The 12,643-nt window shown below is 33.5% G+C and overlaps 1 protein-coding gene across 2 annotated transcripts in view; it reads left to right on the top strand.

The window, feature by feature from the left end:
* CRYBG1 (crystallin beta-gamma domain containing 1) overlaps nucleotides 1–12,643 on the top strand; it is a 252,229-nt gene that overhangs the window by 207,010 nt on the left and 32,576 nt on the right. For both annotated transcript variants that reach the window (XM_074310169.1, XM_074310170.1), the window contains 2 exons: nucleotides 481–607; nucleotides 694–839. In XM_074310169.1, the coding sequence (XP_074166270.1) occupies nucleotides 481–607; nucleotides 694–839 (273 nt within the window). The remainder of the gene's footprint in view (nucleotides 1–480; nucleotides 608–693; nucleotides 840–12,643) is intronic.

The following is a 12,643-nucleotide window of genomic DNA, read 5'->3' as shown; positions in this document are numbered from 1 at the left end:
TGAAGGAAGATTTTATTTTATTTTTTTAGATTTTTATAGATTGTTTTCCCTGTTCAGTGTTGAATTATACAATTGAAGCTTTTGTTGTTTAGAAATATGATCTCAAATGCCTTCTTTTTATTGACCTTTTAAAAAATTCCATTATATGAAATTGTTTTTCCTTTTTGACTTATCAAAGCTCTTTTCATGTCATATTTCTTGTTAAATGCATGCATCTCACTAGCTTACAGCTCTCTCAAGTAATTCCTGACATGTATTTCCTTGGGCTGTTAGTAAATCTTTTTTTTTTTTCATTTTAGAGCAAAATACTGATAGTTGCAACTCATGAATCTGTCATTGTCTCATAAGTTTTATTAGTTATTGAAAAATGAATAAAAACTTGGGGAAAATAATTAAAATTATTTTTGTTACTGAAATGGAATAAAAATTTGAAAAAAAAACTATAACATTTTAACTATTTATTGATTTTGTTTCTCATAGTTGGGTTGCTTTTGAGAAACCAGGATTTACAGGACATCAGTATTTGCTAGAAGAAGGTGAATACAAGGAATGGCAAGATTGGGGTGGCTATGATGGAGAACTGAAGTCTTTACGACCTATATTAGGTGTAAGTACAAAGAAAAATTGATAGTCAATACTCTTAAAATTATAAATATAATTTTTTTAACTTTTTGCTTCTTCATTTTTTAACAGGATTTTTCAAATGCTCACATGATAATGTATAGTGAAAAAAACTTTGGAACCAAAGGTTCAAATATTGACGTTTTAGGAATTGTTGCCAATTTAAAGGATACTGGCTATGGAGTAAAGACACAGTCCATTAATGTATTAAGTGGAGTGTAAGTAAAATATCTGCATTCTAAAAATTGTTTTAGTGAAATATTTTAGCATATTTAATAATTTTTTAGCTTATCTACTTATTTGAAATTGAATCCATGATCTCCCTATAATATAGCAAAAAGATGATTGTACATGCAATTACAAATCTGCTGTGTACAACTTTCTATTCTTTTTAAAAATAAAAGTTATGTAATTTTTTCTTTTTCTTTTTTTATTTCTTTCTCCAGTCCTTCCCATCACCTCCAACCACTCTGCTCTAGAAATGGTTATCGTTAGAGACAAATAAGTATATTATTCTATATATCTATTTATCAGTTCTTTCTCTGGATGCACATAACATCTTTTCTTCATATGTCTTTTATAGTTAATTAGGATTCTTATCCTTTTTTTTTTTTTTTTTTTTTTTTTTTTTTTGCTTTGTAAATTCTCCTAGAGCATCTACCCCAAAATTCTAAAAGTCTTCCTCTAGTTCTTATACTATTCATTTCATGGATACCAGAGTGGCATTTGGTTTGCCTTCCATTTGTCCTTCATTCTGGAATGATTCATTTCTTTGTCCTTGTGTATGTCTTTCATATTACTTCTTGAAAATAAATTATCCACTTAAATGGGTAATAAACCCACTTAAGCTCACCAAGCATAATGGTGTTCTGGGATTCAAATCAATATCCCTCAGATAATGTTAGTGTTTAAAAGATGGGCTTCGGTGTCAGGAAATAACTTGAAAGTGCTGTGTTCTTTGCAGAATGTGATCCAGCATGATCTTCTCCTGTTCAGTTTTGTGCTGTGTTAATTATTTACGTTTTGCATATCTGGTGAAAAAACAAATGTCTCCTTTGTTTCCATGTGGTTGTTCTCTTATCTCTGTCCTTTTTTTTTTTTTTTTTTTTTTTTTTAAAGTAAAACTGGTCTCATCATATGGATCAGCCTAGAAAATGACTTGTTAGCCTGTGGACCATTGTTAACTCAGAAAAAGCTTCTGCTTTCGGGTGTTCCCCTTCAACTAACAACCCATACCCTACTTTTAGGAAAGTCCTGAATTTTTCCTTTTTTTTTTTTTTTCCTTCAATGTGATTTTTACATGGACATGATTTTTTTTTTTAATTATGGATCTTGAAAACTATATTTACATGAAATTGGAAAATTAAGTAGAAAAGTTATGTAACTTGGATTAAGTAATTGAATGCTTTATTTCTAGAAAAGATTTTATTACATTTTATTTCATCTATACAGCACTTTTAAGCAAACATTGCTTTCTCATTCCCAACCAAATAGTGCCTTTCATATAAATCAGATTAAACCAAATAATTGAGCAATTGTAGCTGGTGGTACATAACCATTTCTCATTTTTTGGTGGTTTAACTTTTGTTCAGAGAAAGGTTGTGAGTAAAGAAATGACTTGCTAACAATTAATTACATTTTTGGTCATATGCTTCCTCAACCATCACCTTGCTCCACTAAGGATTATAATTATGTCCATTATGTCTTTACTGTTTTACACATTATCATCACTGTGGTGTTAAGTAGTATTATCTTGGTAGGATGAAGCTTAGGACTTGTAGCTTTTTTTTCTCTTAGTAGGAAATAGCTTTTATTGTTCTTTAATCTGGAAGATTAGAATCTTAATGTTCAGAAAATGGTACAAGCCATCCTAAAAAGTCTTAGTATGAATTAAAGCTTTATATCAGGAAGCTATGTAGTGTGATGATAGCATATCAGACATGGAGTCAGGGAAACTCATCTTCTTGTGCTCAAATTTGACCTAGGCACTTTCTAGCTGTATGATACTGGACAAATCATTCAACCCTTTTTGCCTCAGTTTCCTCATCTTTAAAATGAGCTGGAGGAGAAAAAGACAAATCACTCTAGTATCTTTGCCAAGAAAACCCCAAATGGTGTCATGAAGATTTGGTCTAGAGTGAAAATGACTGTACAATAACAGCTTTAAACTGCACTAAGACTTTTTAGAACACTTTTATATCTTAAATGATGTCATAGCTTATTTGTATTGGATCATTTTATGTGATTTTTTTTAATTATAGCTTTTTTATTTTCAAAACATATGCATGGATAATTTTCAACATTCACCCTTTCAAATCCTTGTGTTCCAAATTTTTTCCCTCCTTTCTCCTTACTCTCTCCCCTACATGCCAAGAAATCCAATATATATGTTAAACATGTACTATTCTTCTATACATATTTCCACAAATATGCTGCCCAACAAAAATTGGATACATGAATTGTCTTAATGCAGATCATTTTGATGGTAAATGCTGTTAGAGTTCTTTCTGATGAAACTATTGTATACTAAGATGTTAAGGAATGGAATCAGGCATATGGGAACCAATGGGCAGATCACCCTCATTCATCTTGAGAAAGGAAGCACATAAATGCTCAGTTTTGTTCCTTCAAGGCTATTCATTAGCACATGAGGGAAATAAAAGTGGAACCTTTGTACCTATTGTCAGAGCCACCTTTGCCTTCTCCTCTTAGCCCTCACAATGGCATGTTACTGTATTTTTTCTGTATTTAATGAAACATAAAACATCAAAGGATCCCAGTTGGTCTTATTTCTGAAATCTTAAGCTCCAGGTCTGGAGTAAAATGATTTACTTTCTTTCAGCTTACTTCCTTCTAGAATTTTTATTGGGATGGGCTCTTTAATTTACAAGGGGTTAGGTATGTACAGGCAGCCCCTGGTGACTGACTTATTCATGTTCCTTGTATCTAAGAGAAACTTGAGAACATCTTCCCTTACTTAATGGTTACAATTGCTTCTCTTCCTCTTTGTTGTACCCTCAGATTTACTATTAATAATAACAACAACAACAACTAACATTTATGCCCAACATTGCTTTAAGATTTGGAAAGCACTTTATACATGATATCTCAGTGATTTTGTATGGTAGGTGCTGTTGTCATCCCCATTTTACAGATGTGGAAACTGTATTTGCCCTGTATTTGTCTAGAGTGATACTTTAACCAAGGTCTTTCTAACTAGTTCCACCACTCTGTTTTTGCCCTATATTTGTCTAGAGTGATATTTTAACCAAGGTCTTTCTAACTAGTTCCACCACTCTGTTACATCATCCTGTCTTCCCTATCCTTTCTCCTTCACTCAATGCAGGTCCTAGTGCTGCTAGGGAATCCCTATCCATGTCCTCACCTCTAATATGGCCCTTGCACTAATCCAGGGTCTGTCTAGGGTAGGAGTTATATATGGTAGCAAAAGTCAAGAGGGTGAGGGCAGAAGTTTCTTTGGTTTATCTGCTTGTCACTGTACTTTGAGATTCAGACTAGAATATTCAACATAATCCTCTGAGGCATATACGGAGACCTTGCTTCTTCTCATTCTAGAAACTGTTGCAATCCTGTGTCACACATGCTATATTGTTGCTCAATCACGTCTGATTCTCCACAACTTAATGGAACATAGCACACCAAGCCCTTCTGCATGCTTTCCAGCCTAAAGAGCTCATCTTTTGGTGTCTTTTCTTTTGGCATTTTAATACTGTTCATGGAGTTTTCTTGGCAAAAATACTGGAAGAGTTTGCCATTTCCTTCTTCAGTGGATCACTTTTTATATTCTTTTTCTTTTCACACACACACACACACACACACACACACACACACACACACACACACACACACACACACACACCCTTGATATACCACCTTAGTAAATACCCTTTTCTAATATGGGTATGATATGTATACATATATATTTATTTTACTATTGTCCAGCCATTCAGTCATGTCCGACTTTTCATGCTCCCACTTGGGGTTTTCTTGACAAAAATATTAGAGTACTTGCCATTTTTTTTCCCACCTCATTTTGCAGATAATAAAACTGAGGCAAACAGGGTTAAGTGACTTGCTTAGGTTCACAAAGTCAATAAATTTCTGACCCTGGATATGAATCTTCCTCAGTCCAGGTCCAGCATTCTATCCTCTCTACCACCTGGCTGCCCAACACACATTATTAGAAAGGGCAATAATTATAATGGTATATCAAGCTTTTATGTGTTGTATGTTCACTTATATGCATATGTATATGTGTATATATGAATATATACACACATATACATGCATGCATTACTGATGATATTTACTATAGTGACATTTTATTGTTCATTTATTTTGGTCATGTTTGACACTTCATGACCCCATTTGGATTTTTCTTGGCAAAGATACTGGAGTGGTTTTCTTTTTCTAGCTAATTTTACAGATGATATAGCAAGGGATATAAGCACATACATATATGTACACAACTGTGTACACACATACATATGTATACATATATAAAATCTCCCCATTTCAGTATATGCATATATATATGATGTATGATCTTTTTAGAGATGATAAATTTAACCCATTGTAATTAATATCACCTTGTATGAGTGTATTTAGAAAATAATAGGAGAGACTCACCTTTTGGTAGCTGCCCTCAGTTAAAAGTTGTGACAATACATACTGTTCCTTGTGACAAGGTACAATAGTTTTAAATACTACAGATAAGGACTGAGAAAAAGCCATTTGATTTGGCAATTAAGAGATCATCAGTGACTTTGGAGAGAAACATTTCAGTTGAAAAAGGTCACAGAGCCAGACCACAGAGCAGTTAGGCCTTCTGTTGGAGGTTTTATTTGAACTCAGTTTTGAAGGAACCCCTGGGTTCATGAGAGGCACAAGAGACAGTGTGTTTAAAGGCATGGATCTGAAATAGGATGTCATATATGAAGACTAGGCCATAGGCCAATTTGGTTAGAATGTGGAATATATAAAGGAGAGTAATGTATTATAACCTGGAAAGATTGTTTGGAACCAGATTAGGAAAAGGAATTTGCATTTTATCCTATTGCCTCTAAGGTTTTAAGTAGGAAAGTTGCATGATTCTGGTGTTTGGACACTTTGTCAACTCATTGGAAGTTGGAATAGTCATAGAAGAATCTTGAGACAAAGAGCCCTATTAGGAGGCTGTGCCAATAATATGAATGAGATATGGTAAAGGCTTGAAATAAGATGGTGACCATGAGAATAGACAAGAATGAGACAGATTTGAGATGTATAGATAGAATCAATAAGACTTGACAACTGATTGGATATGGTCATGAAGGAACATGAGGAGTCAAGGATGACTTTTGAGGCTGTGAATTAAAAATAAAATGCTACTTTTGATAGGAATAATGTAGTTTGGAAAAGATGTGGGCTTTTGGAGAAAGATAATAGATTTTTTAAAAATGTTGAACATGAGAAATCTACAGAACATCTGTTTAGAAACATGAAATAAGAAGTTGGGTATATACAACTGAAACATAATAAAGACATTAGGACTAGAAATATAAATGTTGAGGTGTCTGTGTAAAGATGATCAGCCATCCCTTGGGAATTGAAGGGGGATCACTGAGGAGAAACAGTAACAGGGTCCAAAACAGAACCTTTGGCTCCACCAAATTTAGAGATAGGGTGTTGGATGATGATTCATCATGGAGGCTGAGAGGATATGGCCAGATAGCTAGAAGGAGAGAATGAGGTATCAGTATAAGGAGAAACCAGGAGGGAAGAGAATATCCAGGCATGGGGGTGATTGACTGTTATATTACAGTCATGAAGAAAGGAAACTGGATTATGATTTTATTTTTTTTCATATATTTTATTTTTCATTATATTTCCTTTTTAAATGCCTTCTTTCTTCCTTGACTTTTCAACTTCATTCATTTTACATTGGATCATGATTTAAAAAAAAATTATTTGTCCTCATATACATTTATATGCTTGCCCAAATGAACAACAACTAAGCTCCTTACCCCCCAATAAAATTCTAATCATAATTGCTCATAGTCCAGCAAAACAAATTTCCATGTTGATTATTCCTGAAAATATGTGTGTCTGTATTTTAAATTCATATGTAATTTTTAATAGTCTTTAGTCTTAAATTTGTGGTTTATCATTGCATTGTACAGAGTTCTAAAGTCTTTAGACTTTTCTTTTTCTCTGTAATGTGATTGTCATTGTCTAATTTGTTTTCCTAATTGTACTCACTTCACTGCATATATTCATTGAGATCTTTTCTATTTCCTCTGAAACTTTCTATTTTGTCATTTCTTATGGCTCAATAGTATTCAATTACATTCATTTACCATGATTTGTTCAGGCATTCCCCAACTGATGGATACACACACACATACAAAAGGAGCTGGTGTAAATATTTTTTGTACACATGGGCCAGTTTCCTTTTTCTTTGACCTCTGGGGTCTAGGCCTAGTTTTAATAACTGTCTCAAAAGTACGTACACTTGGACCAAATGGTTTGCCAGGATGTTTGGATTTATTCACACCCCCAGTAACAGTGCACTGTTGTGCCTATTTTACAATATTTATCATTTTCTCCTTTTGTAATTTTTTAGATCAAGAATTTTTAACCTTTTTGTCATGGACCTTTTGGGATCATATGATACTCATATGTACCACTTAGAATAATATTTTTAAATGCATAAAATATATAGAGTTACAAAGGAAACTAATTATATTGAAATAGATATCAATTTTTTTTTTAAGTTCATGGACCTAGCCTCTTAGTTCCCTTTTAAACTCTGGCTCTTATTATACTGTGATTCTTTCTCTTTCTTCTCACCCTTGATCATTGCATCATTCAAATATGTAGTTGTCACACAGATATAACCCAAATTTATATTTCTAATCTTGAGGTTCCTTCCAAAATGGAATTACATATATTTCTACATGCCTATCACACATTGCCACTTGAGTGTCCCCTTAAGCCTACTTTTTCTTTTAGCAGCTGTTTCTGGCATTGGCACCCTTTACTTTATTTCTCATGTTTAAAATATTGGGCTATAATTGATTCTCTCACTTTATATTTGTTCAGTTACCTATGTAATATCTGTAGCACCCATATTCACCATCTTAGAATTAACCTGATTTCTACCCATCTGAAATATAGCAATAGGTTCTTTTTTGCTATATTTCTTAATTTTTAAAAATAATAATTTTTTATTTTTCAAAATACATGCAAATATAATTTTCAACATTTACCCTTGCAAAACCCTTTGTTTCAAATCCCTCCCTCCTTTCCTCTCCCTTAGACAGCAAGTAATCCAATATAGTTTAAACTGAATTAGATCTTCTCTTTGTTGAAGATATATTGTGGCAATAGATTCTTAATAGGCCTTCCCACCCCATGCTCTTTCCTCTCTTTAATTCATCTTTCGTACTATTATAAAATAAGTTTTTTTTTTTTTGCACATGGATCAAGGGATGCTTATCCTCTTTTCAGAACTCTTGAATGACTCTATTTTCTATGGAAAAACTTTCAAACTCTTTTACCTGACAGACTGGTGCCACCTTGCTTTGTCCAGTGTATCCTCACAACACGCTCTAATTATCAGCCGAACTGAATTGATATCTGTTCCCAAAATACCCTCTTTATCTTCCTACTTCTGTTCGATTCAACAAGTATTCTACTCACACTATTCTGTGCCTGCAGTACTCCCTTACCCTCTTGCCAGGGTTTTGAAGCATCCAAATCAAATGACATTGCTTCCATAAAGTCTTTTTTGATTTACCAGTAACAATCTTCCCCTGTTACTGCCCTTAGCACTTGTTTCGCACTTCTCTAAGGCAATTATCAATGTAGCATTTTGTATTATAGTTATCAATGTTTTGTATAGTGATACCCCTTAATAGACTGCAAGTTCTACATGAATCAATAGTAAGAGATGATTGCATGTGATCTTGAGCATCATTAAATGAGGCATAATCTCCAGGATTCTCCACTCTCCAGAACACATCTAATGTTCCATTCTGGGCACTGCTTTAAGAAAAAAAAAATTGTTATTTGGAGACTGTTCAAGGAAAGATAGCCCACATAGCAAAGAACGTGCCCGATAAGTATTAGTTCAAGGAACTGGCATAGTTTGGCCTGGAGAAGAGAAGGCTAGGACATCTGATGGCTATTTTCAAGTATTTGACATGAAAATGGATAGAATTTGAGCAAGAGGTTAGACAGGAGCACATTTAAACTTGATGTAAGAAAAAAAATTTCCTAATAACTAGAAATATTTAAAAGAGGAATGTGAAGTTAGTTGGGACTCCTGGAGATTTTTAAGCATTAGGCCTGAATAACCATGTGCATTCTTGTTTAGGTTGCCTTATGGTTCCTTCCAATCTGAGATTTGGTGGCTTCATCTTATTCCAACTTGCTTTCTTTTACATTGATAGAATGAATTTCTTTTCCTAGAAGTTCATTATATCAGTGAAATCACAACTCCAGTCCCTTTTGTGTCTTCTGTTCAGATTCTTGCCTTGTAATTTACATAAATGTGTTTTGAATAAATAAGTAAAATAACCCTAAATTGTAATTCAGAATATACATCTTTTGAGCACATCGTGTTTGTAAGATGTAGACTGTCAGTGTCCAATAGATTTTTTTTTTCTAAAAAAAGGGGTTAGAGCCAGGCTCTTTATATTTTCCTTGCATGATTTTTGTTAGTGAAAAAGTTGCTTAGTTTGGATCTTTATTTCTTAGTGAAGATTGCTACAGAAAGTGCCTCATCAAGGAAATCACATATAGGTGTTTTAAGCAGACCTCTAGTAACCAGATAGGCTTTTTTGAAATTCCTGTTTGTTGCAGTAGCTCCTGGAATGACTCAGTAGGCTTTTATAACTATTGGTGATTCATTTATTTGCTCTAGAACTGAATATAATATTTAAATTTGAATCTGACCAGTAAATTTATAAGAAAATGATGTTACTTTTTGACCAAATAATTCATGGCAATGAGAAATTATCCTTCTCATATTAATAATTAAATTTTCAAATATTGCCAAGTCATTTAAAATGTTACTTCTAATCTAAGAGAAAATTTTCCTCTTTTCAAAAAATTTCTCCTAGCAAAATTAAACATTTTTTGAGACAAGACCAGTAAAATTAAAGCAGTGCTACTTTCATTTTTCTTGGTCCATTATAGAAAACTAAGATGTGTTATGCAATTATACCTTAATTTTTGTTAGTTACACATTTTACAGAGCAATTATGCTATCTACTTGGAGCTTGTCAGCACTTGTGACTTTATCTTTCTTTAATGCTGTAAACAAGGAATATTCAGGTGCAGACTTGAAATGCAGTGAAAGGGAAAAGCAGTGATGAATTTTCTTTGCAAAAAAGTCTAGATCTAGATTTGGTATAATCAGAATTGAGCACAAATGTATTGTTTATCTATATTATCTCTGTATCTATCTATTATATGTCACACAACATAATTTGGTAGATTTTAGAAACTGATTATTGGGGAAATGAGGATACCTTTATTTGATGCACCTCTATAGGAAATGATACTCAATGATAATTGTTAGCCCTGTGTATAACTTCCAGATTAGTTTATTTTGGTGTTTTGAATTTTTTTCAAATGCTAATAAGCAATTTACTTATTTTATTCTCCTTACTCTCCATCCCAGTCCCTTTCCATCCCCCCAACAACAACAAAAAAAATTCACTCAAATATTATAGACTAATGATAGTTTTGGAGCATATCCACCCAGCTACAAATGAAAGGTTCATTTTATTTTATAACCAACCAAGTCACTTTGGGAAAGAATCTGAAAATATGTTATTGGAATAGAACATATTCTGCTAGTATCTACACAGTGTAAAGAGTATAAGGAAGCCTTCAACATGTTAGGGGTGGGGGCTAGTCTGAGATTAGTCTGACCCTACCACTCCCCATCTTCACAGAAATTTATAAACAGACTCAGACAAAAGCTTCATAGTTGAACAGGGTTGGGATTTTACTTGTTATAGGAAATACATTGATGAGATCCCAAATCCACTGGAGACTTTCTTGCCAGTAGTAAATAAAGCCTTGCAAGGGATATTGAAAAAACAGCACAGTATTAAAGATTTGATTTGATTTAAGCAAATAGTTCTAATCTGTAGATAATGTGATTCTGAGAAGCTGCTAGAAATTAGAACTGAACCTCACTTTTTAGATTTTGGAGGTACATGAAAATGTGTATAAATTATTTTTGTGAACTAAAATTGTAATTTGAGTGTGATACTGAACAATTCCAGTGGAACTTTTTGTGATATAAATAATTAGCCTTAATTTGTCTCATTTGTAAATCATAATTTGGTTTGGGCTTTTTTGGGGGGGTGGGGTGGGGGGGAGAAGACAGCTGGATGGAATGGGAGATGTAGAGGAGACTTTCTACAGACAAAAAAATCAATTCTCTTGCCTAGTGGAAGCTTGCCCACAGTATATCCACCATTAGTTGATGATATGAGCATTTGTAATATGCTTTAAGGAATTTTACCTTTCCTTGAACAAGCCTTTCTAGAGTGGAAAGAAACTTTCGAAACCATATGTTTCAACTTTATTGGAGTCAGCAGAATTAAATTCGACTGCAAATAGTTAACTAGTTATGTGACTCTGGGCCTGTCCTTAACTTCTCAGTTTTTTCAACTGTAAAATGTGAATAATAATGGCTTCTATCTCTCTGGGTTATTGTGAAGATCAAATGAGATTTGTAAAATGAGTACAGAGTAGGTGCTTGATAAGTTAGCTGTTTTTTTCTTCCATTCCTTTTGTAGATAAATAAAGGCCCAGAAATGTAAAATTCCAGGCTTAATAATTAATGACATATAGGGTTTTAGGGTTCTTAATTCAGTGCTCTTTCATGTATGTGATGTGATTCAATCTGTCAACAAGAATTAATTTCTTAACTATTTCATCACTATGTTACTCTGAGTTTGGGGGGGAGGGATGAAGAGAATATACAAAGAAAAAGTAAAATAGCCCCTCTCCCCTTTAAGAACTAGCATTTGAATGAGGGAGAGAATGTGTACATACAAGAAGCATACTCTGTAGCTGAAACTTACCCTTAAAAGAGTTAGCATTTTGCTCACAAGAATTCTGCTTAAGAAAAATAGACATTTTGGAAAATGGAATCAACAGTGTCTTTTGTGTTCCCCCTGTTAATATCTGAAGTCAGCTGACTAGTAGGTAATGGGTCAATGGAAAGAGCTTTAGATAAAGAGGCAGGGAACTTGTGTTCGTTCATATGCAGTCTTACTAAACCCTGTAAAGAATCATTTTATTGAAACCTCTCAGGACCCTGGTTTCCTTATCTGTAAATTGAAGGACTTAGATTCTACTATCATTGGATTTTAGATTTAGAGTTGGAAAGGATCATTGAAACTTCTAAGTCCAGCACCCCCCATTTTACAATTGAAAGAGTTTAAAGGACTTTCCTAAAGTCACAATCGCAAGTCAAAGAGGCAGGATATGAATTCAGGTCTTCCAAATTCAAAATCCTGCTGTCTTTCTATTATACTGCCTCTTGGTATGATCTTCAAAATGATTTCCAACTCTAAATCTAAATAAAGAATCTTAGTTTTGTGGTTTTATTTTCTTCCTCATATTTTCTGCTTTTTTGAGTAGTTGTAATATTTGAGGTTTCTGGTTGTTTTCAGATAGTAACCAAATCTTAATCCAGTTTATCATTATAGGTTTTAGATTTGTATAATTTATTAGTACTGGCTTAATGGGAATATTCTATGAAAGAAAGCAGCTCATATTTCATAGAATACAAAATTGATTTAGGTCATGCTTTTAGTCAAGGTAGCCCAACTTACTTAGCCCAACCCCTGTGTAAGCAATAGGTGACTTGCGATTTTTAAACATCACCTGTGATTAGTTAGAGGTGTGTGGTCCTGTAGTCTGCTGTCAAGACATGAATTCCTTTCTCTATAAAGAAAGGGGGTTGAATTTAGTGATTTCTAAGGCCACT

Source organism: Sminthopsis crassicaudata, chromosome 4 (assembly GCF_048593235.1).
Source record: "Sminthopsis crassicaudata isolate SCR6 chromosome 4, ASM4859323v1, whole genome shotgun sequence".
NCBI classification, from domain to species: domain Eukaryota; kingdom Metazoa; phylum Chordata; class Mammalia; order Dasyuromorphia; family Dasyuridae; genus Sminthopsis; species Sminthopsis crassicaudata.
Note: the sequence above shows the minus strand (reverse complement) of the source record. Positions and strands in the feature narration are given on the sequence as shown.